The sequence below is a fragment of the Mustelus asterias genome, chromosome 16 (genome assembly GCF_964213995.1).
Source record: "Mustelus asterias chromosome 16, sMusAst1.hap1.1, whole genome shotgun sequence".
NCBI lineage: Eukaryota > Metazoa > Chordata > Chondrichthyes > Carcharhiniformes > Triakidae > Mustelus > Mustelus asterias.
This window is the reverse complement of record NC_135816.1, coordinates 82,177,540-82,192,586: the sequence shown is the minus strand read 5'-3', so window position 1 is coordinate 82,192,586 and position 15,047 is coordinate 82,177,540. Positions and strand designations below refer to the sequence as shown.

Genomic DNA, 15,047 nt, shown 5'->3' with positions numbered 1-15,047 from the left:
CGGATCCGATTACTGTACTCTGCCGCAGAGTGTCTGATTAAGGTTAACGGGTCCCTGACGGCGCCCCTTCGCTTTGGGAGAGGAGTACGGCCGGGCTGCCCCTTGTCTGGCCAACTGTATTCCGTATGCGTGGAGCCATTCCTGCGCCTCTTGCGGAGGAGATTGTCAGGTTTGGCCCTGCGCGGACCGGACGTAGGGGTGGTCCTGTCAGCTTACGCCGACGACGTGCTCCTCCTGTTCACAGACCCGGCTGACCTGCGGAGGATGCGAGAATGCCAGGTGGTGTACTCCGCGGCGTCCTCCGCCAGGATCAACTGGGCCAAGTGCTCCGGACTCCTTGTCAGTCCTTGGGAGATGGACCCCCTTCCGGAGGAGCTCAGGCCTTTCACCTGGAGCAGGACCAACCTCCTCTACTTGGGGGCCCATCTCTGCCCAGCCGAGGAATCCTGGCCGGCGAACTGGCGGGAGCTGGAGGCCAAAGTCTCCGCCCGCCTGAGTCGCTGGACAGGACTGCTCCGAGTGCTGTCCTACGGGGCGCGAGTTCGCATCATAAACCAGCTGGTCGCCTCCGTGCTGTGGTACCGGCTGGTCCCTTTGACCCCTCCCCCTGGCTTTGTCACCGATATCCAAAGAACCCTCCTGCGGTTCTTCTGGGGCAATCGACTGCACTGGGTCCCTGCTGCGGTCCTGTATCTCCCGCTTGAGGAGGGCGGACAAGGTCTGGTGTGCCTCCGCACTCCGATAGCGACCTTCCGCCTCCAGGCCCTGCAGAGGTACCTTTACGTTGAGTCCCCTCCACAGTGGTGTGCCATGGCGATGTATTTCTTCCGCCACTGGCACGGCCTCAATTATGACGTGCAGCTCCTGCATATCGAACTGGGGCGTGCTCCGACCGCCCTGCAGGTGTTGCCCGTCTTTTACCAGGACCTCCTCACTGTCTGGAACAAGGTCGCCTCGCGACGCAGCTCTCCCCCGTCAGGAGTAGCGGCTCTCGTGCGAGAGCCGCTGCTCAGGAATCCGCTCCTCCAGCCGTATAACTTCAGGTGGCTGGCGGAGAGGAGGGCTGTGGACGCCGGGGTGACCAGAATCGGGGACGTGCTCGATGGCGGAGGAGCGGGCTGGATGAGTCCCCGCGTGCTGGCTGAGCGCGCGGGGACGACCGTCCGGCGCACGGCCAAAGCCATCCTAGACCTTAGGACGGTCGTGCTCGGCCCCGAAACTGCACGCAAACTTGAGACGGCGCAGGCGTGCGGTGGGATCCTGCCCGAGCTTTCCCCTGTTCGGGCGGAATTCCACATTGGCCCAAAGCCTCAGCCCCCCTCCCTGGGTGAGGTGCCCCACAGCCTGAGCCGCCTCGCGGAAATGCCCTCCGTGCCTTTTTCTACCGCGCGGAGGCGTTTCCTGTGCGGGCTGCTGCTGCACACCTTCCACTACTGCCTCCTCGCCTGTCGCCCGGATACACCTTGGCGGGCCTTGTTGCCGCTGGGCGGCGGAGGTCCCCGCTGGAGGTCCCTCTACGGAGGGATCTCCCCCAATTACGTCGGGGACCTGGGGTGGAGGGTGATGCATGCAGCAGTTCCGCACAACCGTAGGATTCACTGGTTCACGGGCTCCGAAGACTGCCCTTTCTGCGGCCTTGTGGAGTCCGTGGACCATGTCTATGTTGAGTGTCTTAGGCTGCACTCCCTTTATGTTTTCCTAAAGAACCTTTTGTTGATATTTTGTCTGCACTTCAGTCCCACGCTCCTGATCTACGGACACCCGGTGCGGAGAGGGGAGGGTCGGGATGGCGACCTCCTCGTGAACCTGCTCCTGGGCCTGGCGAAACGCGCCATTTACCGGTCCAGGCAGCGGGCGATCGAGGGGGCCGTCCATCCTGACTGTCTGCCCCTCTACCGCGGCTACGTTCGCGGCCAGGTGTCCCTGGAGAGGGAGCATGCGGTGTCCACGGGCGAGGTTGACGCTTTCCGCGCCCGCTGGGCACCGCAGGGGTTGGGGTGCATTATTGACCCTAATAATCACATTTTAATTTGATGTTTTTAAGTTTCCTTCGTACTTTGATTTCTGTTCGGGCTGTTCCCCCTCCTTTTTGGGGAGCTGCCCCTTTTACTTTGTCCTGATTTAATCTGAGTTTGTTTATTTGGTTTGGTTTGACCTGAAAAGAGGACAAGACATTCCACCTCTTTTCTGAACCATGGTTCCCTCACTCGGCCATTTCCTCTCTGCCTGGCAGGGACATACCTATCAAGGACACGCAGTATTTTTTCCTTGAAAAAGTTCCACTTATCATGAGTGCCTTTGCCTGACAACTTTTGTTCCCATCCTATGCTTCCTAATTCCCGCCTGATTGCATCATAATTATCTCTCCCCCAATTGTAAACTATGCCCTGCCGTATGGCCCTCTCCCTCTCCATTGCAATAACAAAAGACACCGAATTGTGGTCACTATCTCCAAAGTGCTCTCCCACAACCAAATCCAACACTTGGCCCGGTTCATTTCCCATTACCAAATCCAATGTGGCCCCACCTCTTGTCGGCTTATCCACAGATTGTGTCAGGAACCCCTCCTGCACGCACTGCACAAAAACTGCCCCATCCGAACTATTCGACCTATGAAGGTTCCAATCAATATTTGGAAGGTTAAAGTTCCCCATGCCATATATAGATGTCCTTGTGCAGCAAACAGTAATCACACTCAGCCTTTTCAAGTTTGCACCTTGCGTCCTGCCGCTGATTCGAGTGATTGAATGAGTAATATTTCTGACTCAGCTGGTTACTAAGCAAACCCGGGTAAAGATCACATACAACTCACAGTCATAAACGCGAACTTCACCTTATTCTCCGGTGTAGATTTCGTCCTTAATAAAACGTGATATCAATCAGTCTTGATTGTCATAACACATCAGTGATAGAAAGAAATAAAATTGACCAAAAGCCTCAGCTGAGAAAGGGCATCGGATGGTCTCTAACAAATTAGTCTGTGTAGTATTTGCGGTCTTTTGCGACATGCTGTTTCCTGTTAAGCAAATAAAATGTTTAAAAAACCTGGTGGATGATTTAAAAAATGAAGTTCCTCAAAGGGATACTGCAGCAGAGTAAAGTGAATGTCAGAGGAAAAACAAAAGAAAACAAAAGAAATGAGATTAAATAGGTCGATTATGCACCGCAGTCCCTGCAGTGCCCAATGGCCACAGAAGCCCTTTATGGTGCCGGCAGGCGCCACTTACTCACTTTCATATGTACACCGGTGTTTTGCACCTGTGAGTGCCCAGCTCCAAGTTTCATTTGCAAGAACTGAATTCGCAATCGTGTATGGTAGACAAATGATAATTACTCTTTACTGACTTGTTACCCTTCAGCGATCATGTTATAATGTCAAACTTTCACCATTCATTCAAGTAGCTGCTTAAGACGAGATTCAACCATGATTCGAATAGCTGACTTGCAGACATGAAATTAATTGTCCAATTCCAATTTATATTCCAGATATGCATTGCAATGTTAAGCTAAAGACTTCCCTTCCCGAACATGTTTCATGCTAAACTGGCCACGAACTAACAGAATATTTCAACACTGTTTTAAATAATTCGAGCATCACAATAAGTGATCACACAATCCAAATCATGTCGCATACTATCAGAATAGATTGACAAAAAAAGAAATGGGAACTTCACAAACAATACTGAACAGCAGTTACTCCAACATTAAGACCTCCTTAAAAAGTCAGCGATGTGTTACCTTTAATAAACCCATGGTGGCACTCGCAGATCCGTTCAGAGGTGTTTTGATTAAGTTCAGTATCCACTGCTTTCCAGGAAGAATACTTGGAACAACAACCCCTACACATTGGATCTGCATATGGAATTTTCCACCCTTGTTGTTTAATTGCCTGTGTGTGAATATTGATTCCGGAACTGCTACGATTAAGAAAACAATTTTCACTACATGACGAACTCTCCGATCTTGTACTGGAGTTTCCAGAAATTGGTGATGGCTCCCCAGGACTCTGCAGTAAGCAACACCTCGGGGAAATACCATAATGTCATTCAAAATATATGATAATTTTAAGTTTTCTTTGACTGATGTTCTTGAAATTGAGGTAAAAGTAATTGCTTGAATGGATGAGGCATTTGGCACTGGAAAACACGTGATGGGATCTCATGGACTGAGCTCAGAGTTGCTACTCTTTGTGAGAGAAAGCTTTCCTGTCAGTCTGTCATAACCAATACAATCGTTGATATTAGCATCAGCAGCATTGGATTCACCGAGCTTATCTGCCTCACATTTCCTGGGATTTGAAGTGCAGATAATATATCAGTCGAGGAATGTAACCTCGAATCAATTGTTAATCCATTGAAAATCTGTCGGTAAATGGTTGGCCAGCAGTCTTCATTTTTTATTCATTTCTGCAGCTCACTGCAATAATTTCCTTCACGTATATTTATTGATTTTCATATTGCCACCAATCCACTGGATTGTCACAATATGCGGCATTTGTGTGTAGCTGGCTTCCTTTAATTTAGCTTTAACTTATGAATGTCCTGCATGTTTCTAATTGACGCTGAAGAACCTTAATTCATGCTTTTGAAAACTACCTATTTTGATGATACTTTGGATTATTCTATGAGATGAAAGTCTCTTTGAACACACCTATCGTACAATGTGCATTTTAACAGTGCATGCGATTGTCTCAGATTACATTTTAAAGTTCAAATGGAAATGTACTGAGAAGTAATTGATCTTTCCTTAAATGCACGAATTAAATGTGTGAAACTAACAGATATATCCAGGACCTCGTCCCGGACCCCCGCGGAACTATAAGAGGTGTACTGAAGGAACCCATTAATTGCATACAGCGTGTTATGTCCAAGCAGAACATACAACAATCGAGACCTTTATTCTAGAACATGGAACATAGAACAGTACAGCACAGAACAGGCCCTTTGGCCCATGATGTTGTGCCGAGCTTTTTCTGAAACCAAGATCAAGCTATCCCACTCCCTATCATCCTAGTGTGCTCCATGTGCCTACCCAATAACCGCTTAAATGTTCCTGAAGTGTCTGACTCCACTATCACTGCAGGCAGTCCATTCCACACCCCAACCACTCTCTGCGTAAAGAACCTACCTCTGATATCCTTCCTATATCTCCCACCATGAACCCTATAGTTATGCCCCCTTGTAAAAGCTCCATCCACCCGAGGAAATAGTCTTTGAACGTTCACTCTATCTATCCCCTTCATCATTTTATAAACCTCTATTCAGTCTCCCCTCAGCCTCCTCCGCTCCAGAGAGAACAGCCCTAGCTCCCTCAACCTTTCCTCATAAGACCTACCCTCCAAACCAGGCAGCATCCTGGTGAATCTCCTCTGCACTCTTTCCAGCGCTTCCACATCCTTCTTACAGTGAGGTGACCAGAACTGCACACAATCTTCCAAATGTGGTCTCACCAAGGTCCTGTACAGTTGCAGCATAACCACATGGCTCTTAAACTCCAACCCCCTGTTAATAAAAGCTAACACACTATAGGCCTTCTTCACCGCTCTATCCACTTGAGTGGCAACCTTTAGAGATCTGTGGATATTGACACCAAGATCTCTCTGTTCCTCCACAGTCTTCAGAACCCTACCTTTGACCCTGTAATCCACATTTAAATTTGTCCTACCAAAATGAATCACCTCACATTTATCAGGGTTAAACTCCATTTGCCATTTTTCAGCCCAGCTTTGCATCCTATCTATGTCTCTTTGCAGCCTACAACAGCCCTCCACCTCATCCACTACTCCACCAATCTTGGTGTCATCAGCAAATTTACTGATCCACCCTTCAGCCCCCTGCTCTAAGTCATTAATAAAAATCACAAAGAGCAGAGGACCAAGCACTGATCCCTGTGGCAATCCGCTAGCAACCTGCCTCCAGTCCGAAAATGTTCCATCCACCACCACCCTCTGTCCTCGATCAGATAGCCAGTTACCTATCCAATCGGCCAACTTTCCCTCTATCCCACACCTCCTTACTTTCATCATAAGCCGACCATTGGGGACCTTATCTAACGCCTTACTAAAATCCATGGATATGACATCAACTGCACTACCTTCATCAACACACTGAGTTACCTCCTCAAAGAATTCTATCAAATTTGTGAGGCACGACTTGCCCTTCACAAATCCGTGCTGACTATCCCGGATTAATCCGCATCTTTCTCAATGGTCGTAAATCCCATCCCTAAGGACCTTTTCCATCAATTTACCAACCACCGAAGTAAGACTAACCGGTCTATAATTACCCGGGTCATTTATATTCCATTTCTTAAACAGAGGAACCACATTCGCCACTCTCCAGTCCTCTGGCACCATCCCCGTGGACAGTGAGGACCCAAAGATCAAAGCCAAAGGCTCTGCAATCTCATCCCTTGCCTCCCAAAGAATCCTAGGATACATTTCATCAGGCCCAGGGGACTTATCGACCTTCAGTTTATTCAAAACTGCCAGTACATCCTCCCTCCGAACATCTATGTCCTCCAGTCTATTAACCTGTAACACCTTCTCTTCCTCAAAAACATGGCCCCTCTCCTTGGTGAACACTGAAGAAAAGTATTCATTCATCACCTCGCCTATCTCTACTGACTCCATACACAAGTTCCCACTACTGTTCTTGACCGGCCCGAACCTCACCCTGGTCATTCTTTTATTCCTCACATAAGATAAAAAGCCTTGGGGTTTTCCTTGATCCGACCCACCAAGGAATTCTCATGTCCCCTCCTAGCTCTCCTAAACCCCTTTTTCAGCTCATTCCTTGCTATCTTGTAACCCTCAATCGAGCCATCTGAACCTTGTTTCCTCATCCCTACATAAGCTGCCCTCTTCCTTTTCACAAGACATTCCACCTCTTTCGTGAACCATGGTTCCCTCACGCGGCCATTTCCTCCCTGCGTGACAGGGGCATACCTGTCAAGGACACCCAGTATTTGTTCCTTGAAAAAGTTCCACTTTTCATTCGTGCCTTTCCCTGACAGTTTCTGTTGCCATCGTATGCCCCCTAATTCTTGCCTAATCGCATCATAATTAACTCTCCCCCAATTGTAAGCCTTGCCCTGCCGTACGGCCCTATCCCTCTCCATTGCAATAACAAAAGACACCGAATTGTGGTCACTATCTCCAAAGTGCTCTCCCACAACCAAATCTAACATTTGACCTGGTTCATTTCCCAGTACCAAATCCAATGTGGCCTCACCTCTTGTCGGCCTATCTTTGGAAAAGGAAGACAATTCCACTCGAAATGGCTGACATATGATATTAATGGTAAACCTTTAAGCACCTCAAATCTTCTACGGATGAACAGAAGAATGCACTGAAATATTTTTCATTGAAAGCGGAAGAGGACATGACTCTCTTCCGGTCTTTGCATGCGAAGACCGGCCTGTATTAAATATCTTGAAACTACGAAGCGAGATCAGTGGTAATCCACTCCGCACTTCGAGACGGTTACACGCGAACAGGAATGAGTCATATAGACCATCAAACCTGTCACACCTAAACAGGCTTAACTCAATCAGCCATTGAGTTTATTATAAGGCATCACCAGTCGGCTGTTCAACTTCATGAGCTTGTTTTATAGGCACGGAAATGAGCCATTTAACCCCTGCAGCTTGCGACAGAGAGGAATTATAATTTTGGATCGGATCTGGAAAAGCCCATTAAACCAATGGAGTCCTTTTATTTTATCTTGATGTACTTTAATTTGAATAAAAAAAGCCAATTCAAATTTATGTTCAGTTATGGTTAGCACATGAGGGACAAACCAAATCTAAACTGACAAGACGAGACATTGCATCCCATTTTGGGCTTGATCAAACAAGATCAAAGCTGACAGGATGAGGCATTGCACCCCCTCCTGGGATTACTTTCAGGCTTCATCTTAGCCAAAAGGCCGCGATAGCTTTGAAAAATTGCATCGGTAAAGCCTCGGTTGTAGTTCATTGGCTACCCTCATCTTTACACCGCTGGCAAACCAATATCGCAGGCAACAGCACACCATCTCGTCGCCTGCCTGATGATTGTCTCACCAGTCGCCTGCTTGAGAACAAGAAACTGTCATTCAACTCGATACTTCTGCTGAAAATACAATATACTTTATCCGTTATACCTAGTGTCTATGAAAACAAACCTTTCAGGTCTTCTGCACTCTTACATAGAAAAAAACCTTGGACCGTCAATACATAGAATCTGAGATTACAGATATCAATAGGTCAATCAACTAGTTGTTAGAGTTCCCCAGGTAGTTCAGAAAACGTTTCAGCCAAGGAACATGTTTCTTAGCTTGGGGCAGTGACCCATTAAGTCGCTGGAGGCTGTTATATCAGCTAACAGTCTAGAACACTCAACATTACGTGAATTCTATGCGAGAACATAAATCGCAAATAATCCATCCTGAATATGGGTGCACAGGGGAGGGACTAGGCGACTCATGAAGATTGTCTGTTTTATAGGAACAAAATATTTTGCTCCAGCTTCTCTCCGGCCCATTAAAGGCTCCTCCGCCATACTGTTAAATTCCAATCCTGTCATGGCGGGATCCTGTCGGTGGCTAGGCCAACACACATTCACCATCGCTAATTGTCCATGAGAAGAGAGTGAGTGGTAAGTTGCCTTCTTGAACTGCGACAGTACATAGCTACATCCACAGTGCTGATATGGAGGGAGCTCTAGGATATTGAGAAAACGACAGACAAGCAACGGTCTTAAATGTCCAAGTCAGGATGGTGACCAATAAAACAAAACGCCTCAAACTCTCTGCAGGCCAGGCAACACCTGAGGAGAGAGAACAGAGTTAAGTTTCGAGTCCGATGACTTGTCTTCAGTGCGCGTCAGTGATTTGGAGGAGGAATTCCAGGTAATGATGCCCCCTCAGTCTGTTGTCCAAGACCTTCGAGATACCAATCATCGAAGTCTCAGGAGCTTTGCTGAGTTCCTGCGGTGTAACCTTTAGATGGTATACACTGCTGCCCCTGTGCGTTGCTGGTAGAGGAAGTCCGATTTTACCATTTTGATTCGAAGTGCTGAATCTGGGCGCAATTCAGATCGAACTTGGAAACCTGCTCTCAGGTTTCGGGTGCACTTAGACCGAAAAACAATCGCGAGTCTGAATTGCGCCGTGGGCGGGGCTTATCGCGTCTGAAACGCTGCTGGTCTGATCGGAGCTTCGAACAGCGCATGCGCAGTGAGAAAAAAACCATCGAAAAATTATCTCCTGTCACATCGCTCCCGGGCTGGAAAAAGCGGATAAAACGGCCCGGGAGCAACAAGAGGGAGCGATGGCCCCCACAGACACCGCCCCACGTCCACAACACAACTGGCCCCCTTATCCACTCACCCTCCCGTTACCCAGACCAATCGCGGCCCCCTGCCCTCTTCCCCTCCACCGATCACCCACGGAGTGACAGCGGACCCTCCTCCCCCCACCTCCACCCTCCCCACCAGAGAATGATCGGACCTCCCCACCCCGACCCCCAGAGAATGATCGGGCCTCCACCACCTTCCCCCCAGAGAATGATCGGGCCTCCCTCCCCCAGAAAATGTTCGCCCCCCCCACCCCCCAGCGAATGTTCGGGCCTCCCCCCAACCCCGAAAATGATAGGGCCTCCCCTCCCACCAGCGAATGATCGGGCCTCCCTCCTCCTCCCCGCCCCCCCCCCCCGCCCCGCCACCAACCAGAGAGCGATCTGCCCTCCCTCCCACCAGACAACGATCTGTCCATACTGTCCATAACTCCCTTGTTCCCACCTGTGAAAACTGCTACAATTCCGTCACTGAAACGGTTACTCATTCTGTTACACGTTTAGACTTGAATATCCAGTTTCTTGCAGCGCTCCACAAACTGCCACTTACCTCACGTAGAAGAACTAGTACGTTCTTAAATAAAACCCACCCGCACATTTTTGTTCTCTATCAGCCCCTATGCCACAACAAACTAAATTTGAAGCACTTGTTTCCATTAAATTCCAGATCGCCTTCTTCCACCGGATCCATCTTCCGTATCCAAAGCCATAAAATACCTTACAGGACAGCCTTGATTCCTTTGATTTCATCAAGAGGAAACAAAAGGCCGTCCGAATGCTACCTCAGTGGATCAATTGACAGCATAAATGCATTCTTGTTCTGACATGCCCGACACGCTCAACAGTCTCTGCTCCTTTAACCTCTTCTGAAATGTAGAGTTTTGAGGCAGCCTATTGTCACCTTTCGATATATTCATGATTTTCACGTTTTCCCCCCGGAAAATTTCATCGCGTGGGGGGTTTCCTACCCTTAAACACAAGAAGTGAATACATGTTTCAGTTTAAGTTTTAAGTTCAGGCCACCTTGTTGCATCTGCCTTGCAACCAGCCTTTTTATTTCAATCAGACCATGAATGTTTACAAAATTTAATATGCTGGGCATGTTTACCTAATTAGTGACACATATACTTTGTAAATGTAGATTAACGGGTGGCTATATTTTCTAATCCTGCAATATCAAAAGTTATTCATTCTCGTAGAATCCCGACAATGCAGAAGAGACCATTCGTCCCATCAAGTCTGGACAACTCACTGACCGGGCAGTTTAACGATGCCCTCTGCCCCGCCCTATCCCCGTAACTGCACACTTTTCACATTGCTAACCAATATAGCCGCCACATCTTGGCACATTAAGGGTCAATTAAGCTTGGCCAATCGATCTAACCCGCAGATCTTTGGATAGCGGTGCACCCAAAGGAAACCCACGCAGACACAGCGAGAGTCTGCAAACTCCACACAGTCACCCAAGGCGGTAATTGGAACTGTGTCCCTGCCGCTGTGAGACAGCAGTGGTAACCCCTGTGTCACCGTGCCGCTGATTAATTCATCAGAAGTGGTCATCGATGGCTGAACCAGCATTTATAGCACAACAATGTTTACCCCTTGAACTGAACGGCTGCTATGTCACTCCCGAGGGTGTTTAGTAGTCAAACACATTGCTCTTGATTATACAGTAACTTGTAGGACGGTTCTACATGTAAGCCAGTGGATTCGTGGTCTGCGTTCGTCATTTCATTTAAGATTTTATTGAATTTAACTTCAAACAAGAATCCGCAGAGCATTTTCCTGGCTCTCTGGATTGCTAATCTAATGGCAATACCGCTACTCCCCAGCCTCTTCAAGCTACTTTCGGAAATATAAAATGTAAGGAGGTCCTCCGAACGTCTTACCCAAATCATAGAAAACGTTAACCTTCCCCAGCGTCATATGCAAACGAGTGTAATTGTTCCTACGGACTGCCCAGAGAGTTCCAAAATAATCCAAATGGATGGAATAGCCGGGTGCAGACTGTGACTTGACAGTTTGGGAATCCCTGTCCTCCGTCATATTGTGCGTCAACCAGGTAGTACCACAGGGAATATTTCCTTTGAGGAGATTCGCTTTAATATGTTTTTTTTATTCATTCATGAGACATGGACGTCGCCAGCTGGCCAGCATTTATTGTCAATCCCTAGTTGCCCTTGCGAAGATGGTGGTGAGCAGCCTTCTTGAAATGCTGCATTTTATGTTCTGTGAGTTTACCCACAATGCCCTGAGAGAGGGAATTCCAGGATGTTGACTTAGTGACTGCGAAGCAACGGCGATATATTCCCACGTTAGGGTGGTGAGTAGTTCACAAGGGACCTTGCAGGTGGTGGTGTTCTTACGTATCTCCTGCCCTTGTCCTTCTCGGTGGAAGACGTCGTGGGTTTGGAAAGTGTTGTCTGAGAGTCTTTGGTGAATTTATGCAGTGAATCTTGTAGATGGTACACACGGCTGCGACTGAGCGTTGGCGATGGGAGTGTATGTTTGTGGATGTAGTGCCAATCAAGTGGGCTGATTTGTCCTGGATGGTGTCAAGCTTTTTGAGTGTTGTTGCAGCTGCAACCATCCAGACAAGTGGGAAGTATTCCATCACATTCCTGACTTGTGCCTTCAAGATGATAGACAGGCTTTGGGGAGTCATGAGGTGAATTCTCGTCGCAGTATTCCTAACGTCTGGCCTACTCTTGTAGCCATTGTGTTTATGTAGCGATTCCTGTTGAGTTTCTATTCAATGGATATTTCAAATATATTGACAGTGGGGGATTCAGTGATGGTAACACATGTCCAGGGGCGGTGGTTACAGTTTTTCTTCATGGTGATTGTCATTGCTCGGCATTTGTGTGCCGCGAATGTTAGTTGCCACTTGTCAGACCAACACTTTTTTATTGTCCAGATTTGGCTGCATTTGAACATGCACTGCTTCAGTGTCTGAGGAGTCGTGAATGGTGCTGCACATTATGCAGTCATCGGCGAACATCCCCACTTCCGACTCAGTAAACTCCCACAGAAGATTCTCGTTCGTTGACTTAAAAAGAACATTCAGCGTGATACATTCGGCCAGAAAGGTAAGTTGACTCGCCATATTAATATCCTTGCTGCAAGAACAGATAAGAGGCTGGGTATCCTGGCGTGAGTAACTAACGTCCTGACGCCTCAAAGTCTGTACAACATCTACAAGACACAAGTGAAGAATGTCTGGATAAGCCCAGCTCCAACAACACTTTTGAAGCTCGAAAACATCCAGAACAAAGCAGCCCGAAAGACAAGCAATCACTCCCTCCACCACAACATACAGAACAAAGAGATCTCGGGGTACATGTTCATAGCTCCTTGAAACAGGAGTCACAGGTGGACAGATTGGTGAAGAAGGCATTCGGCATGCTTGGTTTCATCGGTCAGAACATTGAATACAGGAGTTGGGACGTCTTGTTGAAGTTACACAAGACCTTGGTAAGGCCACACTTGGAATACTGTGTGCAGTTCTGGTCACCCTATTATAGAAAGGATATTATTAAACTAGAAAGAGTGCAGAAAATATTTACTAGAATGCTACTGGGACTTGATGGATTGAGTTATAAGGAGAGGCTGAATAGACTGGGACATTTTTGCTCTGGACCCTCGGAGGCTGAGGGGTGACCTTGTAGAGGTCTATAAAAATAATGAGGGGCATAGACAAGGGAGATAGTCAATATCTTTTCCCAAAGGTAGGGGAGTCTAAAACTAGAGGGCATAGGTTTATGGTCAGAGGGGAGAGATATGAAAGTGTCCAGAGGGGCAATTCTTTTCATACAAAGGATGGCGAGTGTCTGGAACAAGCAGCCAGAGGTAGTAATAGAGGCGGGTATAATTTTATCTTTTAAGAAGCATTTAGATAGTTACATGGCTACGATGGATATAGAGGGATATGGGCCAAATGCGGGCAATTGGGATTAGCTTCGGGGTTTAAAAAAAAGGGCGGCATGGTCAAGTTGGGCCGAAGGGCCTGTTTCCATGCTGTAAACCTCTATGACTCTATGACACTGACGCATTGTAGCAGCTGTGTGTACTAGCGACAACATGCACCGCAGGAACACACCAAGGCTCATTTACCAGCATCTTTCAAACCCACAACCAGTACGAACCTGGGAAAACCACCTCCTGGAAGTTCCACATCAGGTTCGTCAACATCCTGACCTGGAAATATATTGCCGTTCCTGCACAGTCATTGGGTCAAAATCATTGATAACCCTCCCTAACAGCACTGTGAGTATACCTGCACCTAAGACCCTGCAGCGGTTGGAGAAGACCGCTGACTGCTACCATTTCAAGGGCAATTGGGGATGCGCAATAAATCCTCGCGTGGAGAAGGACGCTCAAATCCTGTAAAGGAATGAAAAAAAAAAAAATTGTCACCATATTGTCACCCTCCGCACATTCTGACCCGATTTATGCTACAAATTATACTTCAAACCTTGGTAGATAGTCATAATAATTATATGTTACGCTGAAAAAAGCATGAATATTTTAGGAAACACTATCAAAACAAACATCGAACGTGTCGAATACACGCAAACATTGTCACACATGAACACTTGAATCAAAGTTGCGCTACAATGAAGCTGAGTTGAATTCGAACTTTGGTTACAGAACTCCTCCGGCTGAATTCGTCATTTTAATTCATATTCGATGCCGAATCTCAAAATTGGTTTATAGGGAAATGTTGCCAAAGTTTTCAGCTCTTCACGGAATTTCCTTTGTGTCCTTGCGTAAATGCAAGTGTTCAGACAGGAGCTCAATTACCTCAGCATCGCTGCAGTTTCCGTGGCGATATATCCTGGAGCTGACAGGTCGCCTCGGTAATAAGTGGTGTTTGTCAGTTTGTTCGCCACCAGCGTCACGGCAGTAGTCGTCCACACAGAACGAAACTGCCCGAAATTGCGAACAGTAAAATGATGGATTTCCTTCCCACATGCATCTCCGCGTCGCTCTGATCCTGACCCCTGTGAGTCCTGAAGCCCCCCGGGGCTCGTCTGCTCACTATAATGTGTCTGACAGTTATAGAGTTAGTAAGAAGTTTCACAACACCGCGTTAAAGTCCAACAGGTTTATTTGGTAGCAAAAGCCAATCATAGAGTCAGTTATAGAGTTAAACAATGCGATCAACGCAAAAGGAAACCAAACGAGTGAGACACTGTGAAACCAGATGAATGCTAAACGTGCTGGAGAGGGAAAAAAAAGCGACACTGAACTGGCAGCCCCATTCTAATATGTTACTTATTTTCTCAGGTTGGACTGCGTACAGAATGCTGATGTTCTTCACAAATATCAGGACCGATATCACTGTCACAACAACTGCCGCAGTTTTTTCTGTGCAGTACTTGATTCCAAACTTCTGGCAGCAGATGACCACAAATCGGTTGAATGTGAAAGAAACGGTGAACCACACAGAGAAATCAAAGGCGACAGCGATCATGTACAGAAGGAATTTACACAAAGGAGTGCGAGAGAGGAAAGAAGACGGGAAATTGTAACTGAGAATAAAATACATCATTAAATTATTGATCATGACCAGTTGATCCGCTGCCGCCATGGCCATCATATAAACAGTGATGGACTTGGGAAAGCCACAGTTTCCTCTGGAGAGAATCAAAATGGTCAGCAAATTAGTTTTAAGAGCGAGAGAGGTGACAAGTAACATCCTAGTGTCT

General features: G+C 47.3%; 1 protein-coding gene across 1 annotated transcript in view; it reads left to right on the top strand.

Annotated features, from left to right (window-relative positions):
* Positions 1 to 14,893, top strand: part of LOC144505371 (NACHT, LRR and PYD domains-containing protein 3-like) — a 38,487-nt gene extending 23,594 nt beyond the window's left edge. Inside the window, exon 8 of the mRNA XM_078231489.1 lies at positions 14,626 to 14,893. Within this exon, the coding sequence (XP_078087615.1) occupies positions 14,626 to 14,893 (268 nt within the window). The remainder of the gene's footprint in view (positions 1 to 14,625) is intronic.
* The last annotated feature ends 154 nt before the right edge of the window (positions 14,894 to 15,047 follow it).